The sequence below is a fragment of the Galeopterus variegatus genome, unplaced genomic scaffold (genome assembly GCF_000696425.1).
Source record: "Galeopterus variegatus unplaced genomic scaffold, G_variegatus-3.0.2 Scaffold705, whole genome shotgun sequence".
Taxonomy (NCBI): domain Eukaryota; kingdom Metazoa; phylum Chordata; class Mammalia; order Dermoptera; family Cynocephalidae; genus Galeopterus; species Galeopterus variegatus.
Window position 1 is genome coordinate 473,958 of NW_007726816.1, and position 17,229 is coordinate 491,186.

At 35.4% G+C, this 17,229-nt stretch overlaps 1 protein-coding gene across 1 annotated transcript in view; it reads right to left on the bottom strand.

The window, feature by feature from the left end:
• The window catches only part of TMTC2 (transmembrane and tetratricopeptide repeat containing 2), a 390,547-nt gene that overhangs the window by 57,401 nt on the left and 315,917 nt on the right, over positions 1-17,229 (bottom strand). Inside the window, exon 10 of the mRNA XM_008571569.1 lies at positions 8,166-8,280. Within this exon, the coding sequence (XP_008569791.1) occupies positions 8,166-8,280 (115 nt within the window). The remainder of the gene's footprint in view (positions 1-8,165; positions 8,281-17,229) is intronic.

Consider the following 17,229-nt stretch of genomic DNA (forward strand, 5'->3'; position numbering starts at 1 on the left):
AAAAAAAAATTAGTAGTATTTAGAAAACTTTTTAACCACAATTAATAGTTGTGAATTGTAAATTTTGAAATAAAATTATTTAAAATAATTAAATATGGATAAAAAATTTTATGGATAAAAACCACAGTTTAGATTATAAAAAATGTTTGGTTTATACAAAAAAATAATTTTTTATTAAACCCTTGGTGATTATTTTCCAGGATAACTTATGAATTTTTGTTTTTTTAGCTTTTTTTTTTTACTAGAAAGAGGTGGTTGTTCATGTACCTTGAAAATAGAAGGAAACAATAACTGGGTTTCCCTAGATTCACGCCAATCACTAAACTGATGTTTAGCTTTAAGTTACTCAAAGCAGCACTAAACTTTAATTCTAGTTGATAAGTTGTATAACAGACATAGAAGTAGAAAAGAAATAAATGAGGATATAAAGATGTAAGGAAAAATCTTAAAATAGCAAAACTAGAGTCATACATATGTAAAAACAATGAAGCAGAAAAGACCATCTCAATAATCATTTTTTATGACCCTTGAAGCCTTCTTAGGTGAAAAGTTCTGCCAAGACACCAAATATGGTTTCATGATCTATAAATATTCATCTCAATTCTAAAGGCAAAAGACAGAGTGGTAAAGATGAAATGTAGCAATAAAAGATGAAAAGACAATGTTAATAATGTAATTTTAGAAAAGGTCTCCCTGAGTCAGAAATTTCTTGGTGCCCCATGAGTGTTTGTATCCATTCTGTCATGGCCTCAAAGCTTTCAGGGGCTGCAAAGGACAGAACTAAATCTCTATATAAAAAGATTATCTAATGATGTGTACTGGGAAAAGTCAAAAGGGAGCAAATGTGTATTGGCAATGTCAACTGTTACATTCATATATAGTAAATTACCACATATGATCAAGGTGTAATGTTTGGGTGGGAGAAGTTTTTGAGAGGGATGAAAAGAGAAATGGCAGGATAGGACTTGCTTGTAGTGGTGGTCCAGGAACCAACATCATAAGCATTGTCTGGGACTTACTTGAAGTGTAAAATCTCAGGTACCTTCCAAACCTAGTAAATCAGAGTATGCATTTTAACAAGATCCCCATGTGGTTTGCTTGCACATTAATATCAGAAAGGCACTGGGTTGGAAGAGGCCCACCTTCAACCTCATCTGCCACCTGTCTTTGTTTTAAAGACCATTACAGCGTGGTTGAAATTAGTCCTCTTGACCAAAATTTGGTAGTAAGATATAATTTATAATTGAAAAATCCAGTGACTTTCAAACAGTTTTTGGTAATTTTGGAAGTGTTAAGGAAGAAAGGCCTAACGGGCCTTATATACACACACATAATCTTCAAGATACACACACACACACACACACACACACACACACACACACACACTGCTTTGAGAAAATAATTGGACTCTATTCTTTTCTCACTTAAGAGTTTAAATTTTACATCCCTTCCAGTAGAATTTATAAAGAAGTTAGCATTTCTAAATTCTATGTTTTCGACATAATCATATAATGTTGTGTTATTTGAATATATAAACTAAAAGATAATAATTCTTTCACATATGTTCACTCTGTTCTGTAGAAATTAGGGAACCAATTTAACCCATTGGTCCAGCAGTTTAGCTTTTTTCTTACTACCTTGGGGAACGGTGATAGCCTGGACCCTCAGGCCTGGGAAAAAAAAGTTCACACTTAGCTGTAAATGTGACCTATGTCAGACACTGTACCATTATGATATTTCTAAAAATGTAACATCACTTTGAAAATGGCCTCGGTCTCCAATTAACATAAATCTGCTTTCTAAAATTTACTGCAAAAGGGATGATTTAATAATATTTAGAGGGGTCTTACTGTTTAGGATTTACACATGTGACAACCTGTCACTCTCTATAAACCCTTTCTCCATCAATAAATTCAAGAATCATAGCTTCTGGGTAGTCATTCAGTTGTAAAACATGAGGGAACCAACGTGACACGGTGTAAACAGAATAAGAATTAGCCAGAACACACTAAGTTTAAAAACCAGCTTTACCAACCATGAGAAGGATTGGGTCTCTCTGAGCCTCTATCCTCACTATAAAATGGGAATACTAGTGTCTATTTCACAGATGTGCAATTAGAACTAAAAGACTGACAGATATATAAAATGCAAAATATAGTGTAAGGCAGACAGGAAATCTTTGAATAAATGCTACTTTCACACCTTCCCCTGTTTAAAAAAGAAAACAAAAAAATAGCAAAAACAAAACAAAACCAAAAAACCCTTCCACCAGAGTCTATGAATCAGATAAAGTTTGTTTTTACTGCCTCTAGACTTCCTCTCAAGTATCAGGTATCTTCATGCTCTTTCCAGCTTCCAGTTCTGGGAAAAAAACAATAAATCCATTCATACAAAATGCTTCTAATAGAATAATTGATTCAATAGTTTCCTCTCACAACCTATAGACATAACTCTACTGTGTTCTAGCATTTTAAATTCTTTTGATATTTTCCTTGGATGGTAACCAATCTGCATTTTGTATGCTCTCATCAGGAGGCCTCTAGTACTTTTTCATTTTATTTGAAGTACTAAAAATGTCACCATGTATTGTCAGTGTTCATTATGTGAGCCCACTCAACATCTGTGATAATCCTCCCTAAAAATACATTTGGTTATTAGCCACAACGTGAATCCTACCTTCCCAAGCAAGGCAGAAGCCAGAAATTCACTCATCTTTCATCCATTTTCTAGCACATGATTCAGTTTCCACCAATCAGAAATAATCTCAAGAGAATGGGAAGCAGGATGGGATGCAGCTGTGCCCAGGAGAATCCTCTTCTAATGAATGTGGTGCTCACTCTGCTTGGTTCCTGTGGGTGATGGTGACGCAGCTCCTGGACTGTAAAAGCTGCAGAGCCCTAGGAAAGGCTGGGTGGCTGGGAATTATTCCTGGCTGTGTATAGTAGAGCTCTCAAGCCACTGAGAGAATCTGTGGGCTATAGAAAACTCTTCAATAAGTCCTGTTTCTGCTTAAATTAGCAAGAGTAGATTTTTTAGTATGTAACTAAAAACTGTGACCTATACATAAAGAGTTTAGGAACAAACCTATTTTCATGAATTTTGCTCTTAATATGAGATCGAAGGCTTTTAAACTATCTTGGAAATTTTCTCTAACTATTACTTGACAATTGCTTATCTGCTCTATGCGCTACTTCAGAAATTTCTATTTTTATTAACATTTACATATATACAAATGAAATTATACACGCATACATACAGCATATAATTACACGTATTTATATATGTAACACTATATATATCACACACTATATATATACTATGTGTATACTATGTACATATATAAAACTGTAAGATTATACAAAATACAATTATTAGCATATATTTACTATATATAACTATACAAACATATGTAATTATGAATACAATTATAATTAATTATGCATGTCAGTTCTCAATCTATCCTCCAATCTTTCATCCTTTCAGTCATCATTTTAACGTCTTTAGTATTTTACATTAGGTTCTGGGAAAATATCTACAGCATCTATTTAAATTATTAGTTTATCAATTGTACACTGCTTCCACTGCAGTAATAGACTCAGAGATCCTCTTAATCTTTTAGTAATCTTTTTCCATGTTATAGTGTTCCTTTTCCTAACTACCTATTTTCAGATATATTATGTATCAGTTAGGAAACGTTAGGTTATACTGTGCTAATAAACACATTCTTAAATCTCACTGAATTAAGGTTACAAAATCTCCTTCTCACTCATCCAACCTATCCAATGTGAGTGAGAAAGGACGTTTGTATCCATTTGGTGTTTTTATGGTCTATGTTTCCACAATCTCCAAGTAAGAAAAAGGGAAAAGAACTCACTCTTACAGCTTTGGCTCAAAAGTAACATTTACATCATGTTCACACACATTCAGTGACCCAAATAAGACCCACACAGGCCTTCAACTTTGAGGAAGGCAGGAAAGCACAATCCTAGCGTGCTTCTCAAAGGTGGGAGTCCAGACGTACCTTAACACTACCTCCACACGACACAATGTTCTTGTAAATCACCTTCATAACAGGAATTACAGACCCTCTAAGTGGTACCTATGTGCTTCACTGAGGACCATTTATTTGGATACTTCTGGTATCGGTCATTCTTATCTGAACAGCCAAATTGAAATCGTATATTTCAAAACCTTTATATTAGTTTACAGAAGGAAATCTTTATAAATTACTGAGAGTTGACATGGGCCCATTAGAAATTTCTCAAATTTTAATTCTCTTGAGGATATTAATAAAATGAATATTTGCCCCTTGATGGCTGGCCACAGACCGTCATTTCTTCCAATCTAGTTTCATCCAGATGAAATGCCTGTTTTTCCTTTGTTATATTTGGAATGAGCAGTTTTTTCCTCATTCATAGATTCTGTAAGTTATTTCACTGGGAATTTACCAAAGAAAGGGAAGGTAAATCAGTATGCTTGAAACATATCTTGAAGTATAACTTTTTCCTAAATTGCTGACTTTGGATATTAGGTAAACCATTAATCCAGCTAACCAAGTAAGAACCAGAGAGTCATCCACTCTTGCCTTCACACCCAGTTGGTCACTAAACCATCCAAATTTTGTCTCCTAACTATTTCTCAAAAGAACAGAGATCTTGAGGAAAGAATATCAAAGTCAATTTAGAATTATTTAGCATACCCAGCGGAAACTTTGTATGTGACATTAAATAAGCAAAATCTTGATAGCTAACCATTTTGATAAATCTGCATTCGAGGGGAAACCAATAACCTTTCTTACTCCTTTTGGCAAACAAAGCCCTGAATGTTCTTGACTAATATGGAAAGAGATCGGTGTTTAGCTTGCACAATATGCACTCCACAAATACTTGAATTTGACAGAGCTGAAAAACAGAAAAGTTAAGTAAAAACATTCGTGGCGACGGCCACAAAGTTGAGTAAGATATAGTCATGCTGCTGTGGTCATACCAGCGGTCGATATAGGAGGGTGCTGACTGACTGCAACTTAATGAGGAAAGCAGACTACAGAAAGCAAGAGAAAGGTTCTGAAAAATAAATCCAAAAGAGTTCCACATCACCAGTGTATAACAAAAACTTTCTACTGGTTTCTAGCAGTATGATAACTAAAAAAAAGTCACAAGCAATATATTTATCACGGACATATTCTGTAATGTTCTTATACTGTGTTTCTACCAGTAGACCTTGAATTCCAGATACTTATTTAATAGGTAGCAAAATGCATTGTTGATGAAACTATTTATTATGATTAAGATGAATTAGCCTGTGGAAACGTGTGCTTTTTCATCCTTGCAAATGGTTTATTGTGACTAAAAGCAGTGTTTTCTTCATGAAGAACAAAAAGTCCTCTTCCCTGTAACAGCACCTGACCTTGTCATGCACATTAAGCTATCCTTTAAAGATTATCCTTGCATTTATTGACATTCTTGCAGATTGGCTACAGTTTATTTTACGAATATACCAATAGTTAATTGAATCTTGATTTCTCTTTAGGTGTCAGCTTTCATGGGACCATCAGAAAACAAGTGCTTTAGGAATGCTAAACATTAATGTGAAGTGAGAGCATTTAATTAAATTTTCCTCTCAGGCAGGATTTAGATTTCTCATTTAAAACATAAAAAGACAAGTAGGAGGCCACTGCTAGAATACAGTTCTAATAATCTCAAATGATAAACCTAATCTATGAAATGTGCTTTAAATATTGATTCCTATGTGACAGGGGTAGGTGGGTGTATGTGGACAGCATGAGTGATGCTTGTGATGATGGAACTATACTGTGTTTCAATTATGGTGATGGATACACAAACCAATGCATGGGAAAAAATCACATAAAATATAAACACATACTCAGAGGAATACAAGTGAAACTGGAGAAACCTAATAAGACCACTAGATATCAATGTCAATATTCTGATGTGATGCTGTACTGTGGTTTTGTAAGATATTACCATTGGAGAAATTGAAGATCTCTTTGCATTATTTTTTACAACTGCATGTGAATCTACAATGATCTCAAAATAAAAGATTTAAAAAATTAGTTCCTCTACTTTTCTCAAAACTTGTTCTAAACCCATCCAAATGTGAAACATTCTTCTTTATTTTTCTCCCCTTGTAAGAGTTATCTACATAATTAAAATCTATACCTAGAATCCAAGCACAGAGACCACATTATTGATGTTGCTTAACGAAGCATGTAGGTGGGGCTTTAATGAAGTAAAATTCAAGGTAAGAATATGGGAGAAGGTGTATACATAATGCTAACAGAACAAATAATGCTTTTTTTAAACAAGCATATAAATATTTGTTTCTTAAAAACATCCTCCTTTAACCCAAAGCACCACTTACAGATGCAATGACTCTCTTTTAATATTCACAACAAAAAATGTTGATCTGCCTTAATTTTTTTTTTTTTTTGCTACTGTTGTAATTAGTTTTTGTAATAACTCTTCTGAAAATAGAAGCACTAACTACTAAGGGGAAACACTTCAGGAACCAGGTCTAGGCACAGACTTTATGAACAAGAGCCCAGAAGCACAGGCAACAAAAGAAAAAATAAACCGATGGGACTATATCAAACTAAAAAGCTTCTGCCCAGCAAAGGAAACAATCAACAGAGTGAAATGACAACCTACAGAGTGGGAGAAAATATCTGCAAACTATACATCTGACATGGGATTAATATCCTGAATATATGAGGAACTCAAGCCATTACACTGTAAGCAAACAAATAACCCAATTAAAAAATGGGCTAGTTGCCCAAGTAAGACATACAAATGGCCAACAGATACATGAAAAAAATGCTCAACATCACTAATTATCAGGGAAATGCAAATTAAAACCACACTGAGATATCACCTCACCCCAGTTAGACTGGCTATAATAAAAAAGACAGAAAATAACAAATGCTGGCAAGAATGTAGGGAAGGGAACACTCTCAGGCTGTTGGTGGGACTGTAAATTAGTACAACCACTATGGAAAACAGTACGGAGGTTTTGCAAACAACTCCAAATAGATCTACCATATGATCCAGCAATCCCACTTCTGGGTACATACCCAAAGGAATGGAAATCATCATGTTGAAGGGATACCTGCACTCCCATGTTCATTATAGCTCTGTTTACAATAGACAAGACATGGAACCAACCTAAATGTTCATTGATGGATGACTGGATAAGGAAACTGTGGTATATATACACCATGGAATACTACTCTGCCATAAAAAAGAATGAAATTCTACCATTTGCAACAATGTGGAAGAGCCTGGAGAAACTTATGTTGAGTGAAATATGCCAACTACAGAGGGAAATATACCACACATCTTCACTCATAAGTGGGAACTAAGAGAGAAAGAAGGACAGAAAGAAAGACTACAGTGGTGTGTTAGACTTGCAGAGAGAGAGAGCATACCTATGGCTGCAGAGTGGGGTGGGGGAATGAGGAAGGGGGGAAGGTTGGGGATTGAGTGTGGGACATGGGGGAATAATCACAATTTGTGGTAATGGGCATGCTGGTAGTATTTATCTGGCCATCACATCTTGGACACAAGAGGTGACAGTCAGCTTTGTATTCCTTAAATATTCATAACCAACAAAAATTTAAAAAAATAAAAACAAATATCTAAAAAACATTGTTTCAAGACAGAACAACACAGTGCTGATTATAGGGCTGTTGTCAGAATCTCATAGGCCTCAAGTATACTTGTATTTGATAATCTTCTTCAATATCCAATATATTAAAAGTATCCACGAGCCACGTTCTATATAATATAAGAACACAAATATGGAGATGAAGTTGACTGACATAATGTTTTGTTTTGGAGACACTTAATTAGACAGTTATTAAATTCAACTTTGCAGTTTTCTTTTTGTGTTTTATGACCATTGATTTCTGGATGGAAGGGAAAGGGCATCTCAATAACTTTCGGAGAGTCCTGAAAGCTCATATGCCCTACATAGTGTGCACACAGACTATAATAAATAAAATCGTTCTGACTAACTTTCACATGGGTAAGCAGGATGATTCACAGTAATAATGTGGAATAAGGTGATATGATAGTGAAATTAGTATAATTAATTGATTTCTCAAAGCCAGGGTTTTGGTCTTATAAGGTTCAATAGCAAAAACTAACCTGAGCATGTGGGCAGCATTGAAGACAACATCGAACTCTGTGCTGTCTAGTTCAGCTGCTTTTTTTGCCATCTCAGCTGCTTCTATGAGGCGAGCATCTTCCAGAAGAAACTGACCTGCAAAGTATGAAAGCAAGTGAGCTTCAACTAGGAAAATAATAATTGTATGAAACAATAAAGTTGCTATTAGAGAAAAATAAGTATAGTGGTAAAGGTGATTTGAAGCTAAGATTTAATAGCATGCTCACTAGTCACTTTCATATGACTTTTGCTTAATTGTAGAACATTGCAAGGCTTCTATCTGGTCCATTAAAAATTTTTTTCTTAGGAAAAAGCAAGAAATTAACAAATTTAAAGATATATTACAAATATGAGTTGAGTTGATTTTAATTGCTAGGGCTTTAATATAGCTTTGTCTCCAATACATACACACAAATGAGTGCATCCATATTAAGATATATTCATTTCTTATGTTTAAGTTATGCTAAATTATTGAAAGAACATAGGAAGGTAAGTTAAGCATTAACTCACTCTTAATCACATTTAGTAATAAAAGTGAAATAAATATTAGCAAGTTCAGATTTTTGAGATTACTTTCAGGTCAGCTTTGTAAGTTAGAGTAAATTGCAAATAGACACACACAACTCTTTTAAATGGCACCTCAAAAATTGTTATAAAATGCTATCCTAGAAATATACAGTAAAGGGCAAGAAAACAACAAAAGTTGGGCCCAATTTTAAGGGCATAAATATTCAAACAGAAAATAGGTTGCTTTTTTATAGCAAGGAAATTACTAACAGCAAAGGTAATGATGTTAAGCTTTATCTGATATGGATATTCAAATAAAAACCAAATCAAAAAATGACAGATATGTTGAAGCCATCCATGTAACTGCCAGGCTTGTTAGGTTGTGGTCTAATTATCATCTACTCTAATTTGGGGTTTCCAGTTTGCTAAAAGTTCAAGAATTTAACAATAATAAAAACAGTTATAAAATTGATTTGCAAGTTCTGAGTTGCACAAAGAAACAGAAAAACTTTAAAAACGGTAAATACTCCCTGGTGGATATTGGAAGAGTCCATTATTTACTCTCTTTATCCAGTAAATATAACAAATTAACTTCTAACCAAAAAACAAACAAAAAAACAGTTCCTAAAAGGGGGAAAGTATCTGTTTCTAGGATTTATAATAAACCATAGCCACTGCTAGCCTTTAAGAATTTCCAAGCTTTGATTAGTAAAAAATAGTGAGTAAAGATAAGGCTACGATCATAAAGCCTACTTTTTTAAACTAAATGACAAAGTTTTAAGACCAGGATTTGGACAGCCCTTAGCTACTTCTATAAAAAGTTTCACATCACTTTCTTAGTTTGTCACCTAACATCTGTTCCTTTCTCATCTCTCAAAACAAAGACATTCTTGGGTCAGAAAATTATTAAGAAAATAGTTGTAAATAAGTTGCATTTACAAATAGAAAACACATTACTTATGAAATTCCTGTATATGCTAACTCTACAGATACGCAGCTACAAGAATAAATTTCAAGTAAGTTTTTTAATTAAAAAAAAAAGAATTAGATAATATCTGGCCTAGTAACAAATTAATTATCACCTCAAATACACATGTACCTTAACAAAGGATACCAGGCTAACCCCATCTTCCAGTTAGTTATGCTTATTATTGATTATTTTCTAAATTAAAACATAATAGTAACTGCTACCTGTCTTCTAAACATAATATTTAACTAAGTAAATGTATTAATACATTATTTATATGATATTTAAACAAAGGATAATATAGGAAATTACGAACTGTTCCTTTCCTTTCCAGGCAGCTATTAACTCTGAAATGTAGACTATACTGTTAGGACAATGCAACAGTTAATAGAATAATGAAGATAATTTTCTTAAAATTCATTACTCTAGACTGTAGAGGAAAAAGGATATTTATTAGGTATGGTTAAAAAAAAAAAGGACACAATATCTATTTTTTCCACATGGAAACAGAAAGGGATACTGACAAGAAGTCTATGTGATGAAGATAATGATACTCAATAATACAACAGGTCAGTTTATAAGCAATGTTCAGGACAGAGCCTTTCAAGCTTTGTCAATGCCAAATATATCTGTAATATTAAACAACAGAAAGGGAAATGACATTAACTAATTGCATAAAATCAAATATTCAATTTGTCATAATTTATAACATGTATTTTTAAATTTAGTTTTGTCATGCAACAAGCACTTTGTAAAATGCTTGCAAAGTTCAAAACTACCCAAAACACATAATTTTTAGTATTATAAATTGTGACAAAAATTCCCACTTGATCACTTTATAACAGCAAAATTCATTCATCATATTAACATTCAGAAAAACAATATCACAATGTATTAGTTAGGTATTTGCATAATTTCCTACATTCTGATCTTGACAGGCCATATATCTCAATATTACAGCATTAGTGTTTTGCTATGATAAAGGCATAAAATATTATGGAGTGTGAATCATTTGGCTGGATTTTTTAGCTAAATTTGAATATCTGAACCAAAATTGAAAGTAAATTATTATTCTGCTATGTTATACAATGGCCCTTTGAAATACAGCCCAGAATTGATGGAAAATAGAGTAATGAACATTTCAAATACACAGACCAAAACAAATAGGGAAACAAAGAAACCTAGTACATATCTTCTAAATAACTACCCAAAGAACCTAAATTGACACGTTATTGTGGAACAGTAGACAAAATATGCCCTTACCCCTTCTGGAAGATTTTACCTCAAGTCACTCATCAGCCACCAAAACTTTATTGCTGCCATCCAACTGCTCCTTATCCCTATCTGTCCAGAATTTTCAGTCCCTCATGTTGTCCCATCCCTATCTCCAGTTCTGCCTTGCCAAACTATTATGCATCTTTCATTTTTATGCCCTAAAATATTTCCTTCTTAGTGAAGCATTATTAGCCCAGTTTCCAATAGTGTTAGAATTGCTTATGATGTATGTTCACTATAATATAATTTACCGTTTAAACCAGAGCACTTAAAAGAGTACAAGAGAATTATTATTAACTATGCTGGAGCAAGGGTATAAACCAGAATTGTCCCAATGTGGTTATTAGCACATGTGGCAGGATGTGGACCTCAGTCCTCACATCTTCATCACTATAGGGGAGTAAACTGTTCACACTGCTAGCAGAGAGATCATATTAGCAAGAGAGAGACAGGTGCTCTTCACTGAAGAACTGCAGTTGAGCCCACCAAGACTGAGACAGATCCCAAGGTTTGGTGAGTAGGTGCAGGGGAGTGGGCGGCTCAGACAGTATGGATAAACTACATGATGAAACCAGGACTCTCAGGAAGAGAGAGAAAACTTGAGGGAGGCAAGTACTTTGGGAAGTCCATCCACAGTAGTGGATTCTGCAGGTCCTGAAAGGTCATTTTCTCTTTCACTGATCTCTAGTTTTAGTTCTCTTTTGTGCACATAAGAAGACTTGCTAGAACAGACAGCAAGGCCTCATCCTTAATGTTTCAGATTCAGTGAGTCTGGGATAGAGCTTGAGATTTGCATTTTCAATATGTTCCCAGGTGCTGCTGGTGCTGCTAGTCCAATGCCCACACTGAGAATCAGCGTCTCTTAGTAGAAACAAAATAAGTATTTTTCACTCCGGACTCTGATTATAGCTGGGCTTAGCTATCAGTTAGACTGAGCTCTTGTGGTAATCAACTGCATCTGGCACAGTCTTTCCTATATTATGGAGCATAATGGCTAGGTTACACATACAAAGGCACTTCAAAAAGTTCATGGAAGGATTTGTATTGTCTTTGAATTCCCATTTTCCACGAACTTTTTGAAGTGCCCTCATTTGTGTAGATAGATTTATGTACATAAACAAGACATACTCATTAATATGTTTATTCTTTCAAAACTCATTAAAAAGGGGGAATTAAGAGTTTTATCCTTTACATGCAAGAATAGATTTGTGAGAAATCACTTCTTTTTCACATACACTAGACAAACACATTTTTTGTGCTTGATAATTGAGTAGAATTGCAAATAAAGAAACCACAAAAATCTTAAGCAAAATACACTTTGTTCTTGTGTGTGAATTGTCGCTACCACACTATTTCTTTGGTTTGTAATTTGTCTTATCCAAGTTAATTATCATCATCTCACTTAATTGTTCCAAATCAAAGGGAGGAAAAAAAAAGAAAACAAAAGAGATGAGAAATTATAAAGAAAAACATTCATTTGAGTAGGGAAAAACAGTAGATGATATAAAAACGCGAAGCATTCTGTAGCGATCAAGACAAAGAGTATAAGTTTCCACAAAGGCTAAGAATGGGAAGAGAAAAAAAAGCAACTGATAGTTTTGGATTCAACTGTTTCAGAAACAAAGTTATAGCATTTCTTCTCCGGACTATTCTCTCACTGAACCAATTAAACCACTTGGTAGATTTTTATCAACATTTCTATATGACAATCCTGTGAAGATCAATCTTTCATTAATTCCTGGATTTAAAAAGCTGCCTGTAAGACAGAAATCCATAAAAATATAAGGAGGCCTTAAGGCATAGGCTTAACTACTACATCGTAAAAATTCTACATTTAAACTCCCCAGATTAATTGGGACTAGCATTTCTTACTAAAATACTATGAAAAATTCACTCTTACATTCAATGCAAATGAAACAGAGTTGAAGCAACCTGTAATAGGCATCATGGTGATACAATTCTCTTTAGAGAAAATCATTCATATACAGCTTTAAAGAATGTTTAAAGGCATATGTAAATCTTATTTATAAAATAACTAGGACACAGCTTGTGTGTTAAAATAGTTCCCCTTGGAAGAAGACATCTGACCAGGGAAATATATCTGGAATTGTCTGACCTCTACAGATACCACCCTGTCTCAACCCATCATCTCACCCTGATTACAGCAATAACCTCCTAAATGGTCGCCATACTTCTGCCCTTGACCCTACAAAGTATTCTTAAAACAGTAGTCAGACTGATCTCGTTGAAACGGAAGTCAGACTGCATCATTCCACAGCTGATTCAAGCATTGTTACATTGCCTTAAAGAGGTTGCTTTGATCAGCACAGGCCCTCTACCCCACACCCATTCTCTTACTATTCCTCTTAGACAGAGGAACAAAGACTCCTGTTTCAGTCTTTTCATTTGCCATTCCCTCCACCTGGAAAGCTCTTCTCCCAGATATCCCAGTGGCTCACTCTTACTTCCTGGCACACTGTGGGGATTTAACAAATACATGTTCAATGAAAGGGCTGAATTAACTGATATCCCTATGTGGCTGCTTATTTTAAGATCAAGCTATAGCCAAGCCAGCATATGTCACCAGGTACTTTTCTATTCATATCCTCAGACCTTACAGTGATTTTAGGCAGTGCTACAGTAAATAGCCACATGTGCTGGGCATGGCACAATTCCCAAGGGTGCCATTCACAGTGACGTATCCACCTCCTGGACTTGAGCAACATGGTGGCCCTGGTTTTAGATCTCTGAATTTCTCTTAGAAAACAACAAAATACAGACATCAGTCATACTCTCAAAGATATTTTTAATCCAGAACAGCACAAAATATGCAATTTGGATAACATCTATTAAACTCCATTATATTGTGGAATAGATTCAATAGTCTGGAGATAAAGGAAGAAATAATCTGGGAACAGAAGACAGTTTCTTCTAGAGGTTAATATATTAAAGACATGTATATTGTGCTTAATATACACAGGATAAGGTGATACTTGCCATGGGGGATACAAAGACAAGAGCAATATTTATCCCTGAAACAGTTCCAATTTATTACAGGAGAGAAGATTATGGAGATAGCTTAACCCCAAAATGTGCAGAAATTTGGAAGGGGAGGTGCGAGGCATCACAGGCTAAATGCATCATTTGTGGATGGAGGTGATTTTTTGTTTGGTTTTGTTCAACTTACAAAAAGTTGAATATACTTGCACATAGAGTAAAGGACACACAAAGGGTACTGCTTGAGTTTTTACAAAGTAACTATAGTTGTATAACCAACAGCCAGATCGTGAAACAGCACATTACCAGCATTCCAAAAGCAATTATCTGTACCAGGAACTTTTTCAAAGACTCAGATGATTGAAACAGGGAAAAGGCCAAGGTGGAAGTATGTGGGCTGACTGGTTTCGGTGTCACCTAGTGGTAACAAGAAGGTGACTGCGTGAAGAGAAACTGAGGCAAGTCTCTCATGCAATGTTTCAATTAGGGGATGGGAGGAATGCATTTCTGGGAAGAGATGGTCAGTAATAAAACAGTTGTCAGGATTTAGACTAGTTATCCAAAGAGGCAGCTGCTAATGAAAGGTGACTTTTTAACGTATGCTAATTATGCTTGGGAGAATTAAATATATGAAGGTGACTCTTTTGCCCCTCTAAAGGATGCCTTCCTGTCTTTTTCTTAGCCCACAGTCACCCTATCATTTTACACTTATTCTTTAAAACCACTCTCTCTCACCTTCCATTCTATTAGTTTTGTTGCTTTGTGATTCTGTGCTCTCGGCAGCCTGAATTAATAAAAGCTCTGTTTTAGAGAGACGGACCTAATCTGATAAATGTACCATAGTTATTGGCCAAGAAAACAGGTGGGCCAGGTGAACAAGAAAAAGACACCCAGGAGATCAATCTGTTCTGCTGACTGTGAGCTTGAGAGGCCTGGGATCGGTTCCTAAGTGAACATGAGACCAGAGTTTTCCCTGAATTGGACAGGTGGCAAGGAAAGTGTCTAGTGCAAAGGAGATGAGAGAAACAACAGGTCAGGGCCCTGCACTCAACTGGAAGGAGGTCAGGAAGGTTAGCCGCATTTTATTCGATTTATTTCTCCCCTGACTATTCCCAAAACGGTTACGAGATGCCAGAAAACCATTGAGGGAGTTATGATGACTGTCCAATGGGGAGTGGAAATTATTAGATCGGGGTCAGGAGGAGAAGAGGGGAAACTTGGGAGGAGCTGAGAACAGATAAGGGGGAGAGTAGTGGGGGGAGAGGGACAGGGAAGGGAGAGTAACACAATCTCATTACAGTTTAAGTAATATATACATTCAACAGGGATCAGGTATGCTTCAAGAAGGAAAAGAAAATCATGCCGGGCTTCAAACAATCTGCAAGGTTCTATCACCTAAAGATGAAGGGAAAGAACAATTAAGGGAGAGGTAACACCTCATAGAAGATACAGAGAGGGCAGCCTCATTTGTTATAGAGCATTGTACATTTTTATACCAGGGAGTCTTAAGGAAAGAGATGAGGTAGACAAAAGGACTCAAACACAGTGCTGAAGTCACTTAAAGAATGGAGTGTGCCTCTGAGACTAGATTACGGTGGTAATGAGAATGGCGAGAGGTGGCTCAGAGTCCATTGCTTACATCTTCTTCCTAGGAGGAGCTCAGTCTTCTCACTGTGCTCACACACCATCTCGATGGGCTTTTTGGAGGTGTTCACTTAAAGATTGTCAACAGAGGCACAGAGTAGTTAATGACAGGGTACACGGGCTTTGGAAACAATTGTTTTAATTAAGTGGAAGGCAGGTAATCTCAGAGTGCATTCAATCACTCAATCAAAATAGTCAAGACTGTAATAACACTGTTTGTGTGTGTGTGTGTCTGTGTGTGATTGTGTGTTCCGTATTAATCCCCACAAAATACAGACTTTTTTGATACAATGGGATTCTCCAAGATGAGCCATGGTATGATGTGGAACTATAGAGAAAAGTCCCTGTGATTGACCCACTTAAGTGAACATGTACCTAGAATAATAACAATCCATCACCTACCTTAAACAACTGTTTGGGATGTTAAGCAAAATATCCACTCCCTTATTTGTAATGTTCCTTATAACCCTCATGCTTGCAAGCAATTATTCCCTTCCTATTTTGTCTTTTTGTTTGCATGTTGATGGTGGAAGATTCTACCCCTTTTTCTTAATCCTAAATTTCTGCTCTGTCTCTTCCCCCTAATTTCTGTCCCTTACTTATATACCATATTCAAATTTTTTTTTACACAATTCATTCATTCTCCAGGATATTATGGTTTTTATTATAATTTTTAGATAATAAATGTCCTTTGTTATTATATACTGGACATATATTACTACTAGTTACTTTACAAAATTGTTAATGAATCCTCAAACTTTAGGCAGCAGCGATCATCTTCAGATTGTAAAATTTAGGAGCAGAGAGTCTAACAGAAGCTGTACCATGCTCAAGGAGATAATCCACAGTAGGGTTCGGTTTGCCAAATTGTTAATGAATCCTCAAACTTTAGGCAGTAGCGATCATCTTCAGATTGTAAAATTTAGGAGGAGAGAGTCTAACAGAAGCTGTACCATGCTCAAGGAGATAATCCACAGTAGGGTTCGGTTTGCTTCAGTCCCAAATCCACAAGCCACCATGCAAAATCCACTGCACTCTCTACTCCCTAATCAAAAACCTAATTCAGTTCTTATCTTCCTTTTGTGACTTCTTGTGTCCTATACAAAGACAAATTCAAAAGAAAATATACAAATTGTACGTAACTGTACCTTTTCCTAGCAACACATGACCTCGTTATAAAAAATTTAAAACAAAGTTGATTCTAGTCCCATGCAAAAAATAGAAGCATAGATGAGGAAAGAGAAGCACAAAACTAACTGAAGGCCAGTCTACGCTTCTTTATTCATTCTTTTATTGGGAAAAAGCTGATAGGACCCCCTTCTTGTGTGAGGCACAGTGGTCGGGTCTGAAATCCCTAAGGCAAGGCCATTTTGGTTATTGTCAAGATTCTTTGCTTTTGATCCAGTTTCCTTACTTTTCAAATAAGAATAACCTCATTATTAGAAGGAATAAATGAGACAATGTACTTCTTTATTCATTCTTTTATTGGGAAAAAGCTGATAGGACCCCCTTCTTGTGTGAGGCACAGTGGTCGGGTCTGAAATCCCTAAAGCAAGGCCATTTTGGTTATTGTCAAGATTCTTTGCTTTTGATTCAGTTTCCTTACTTTTCAAATAAGAATAACCTCATTATTAGAAGGAATAAATGAGACAATG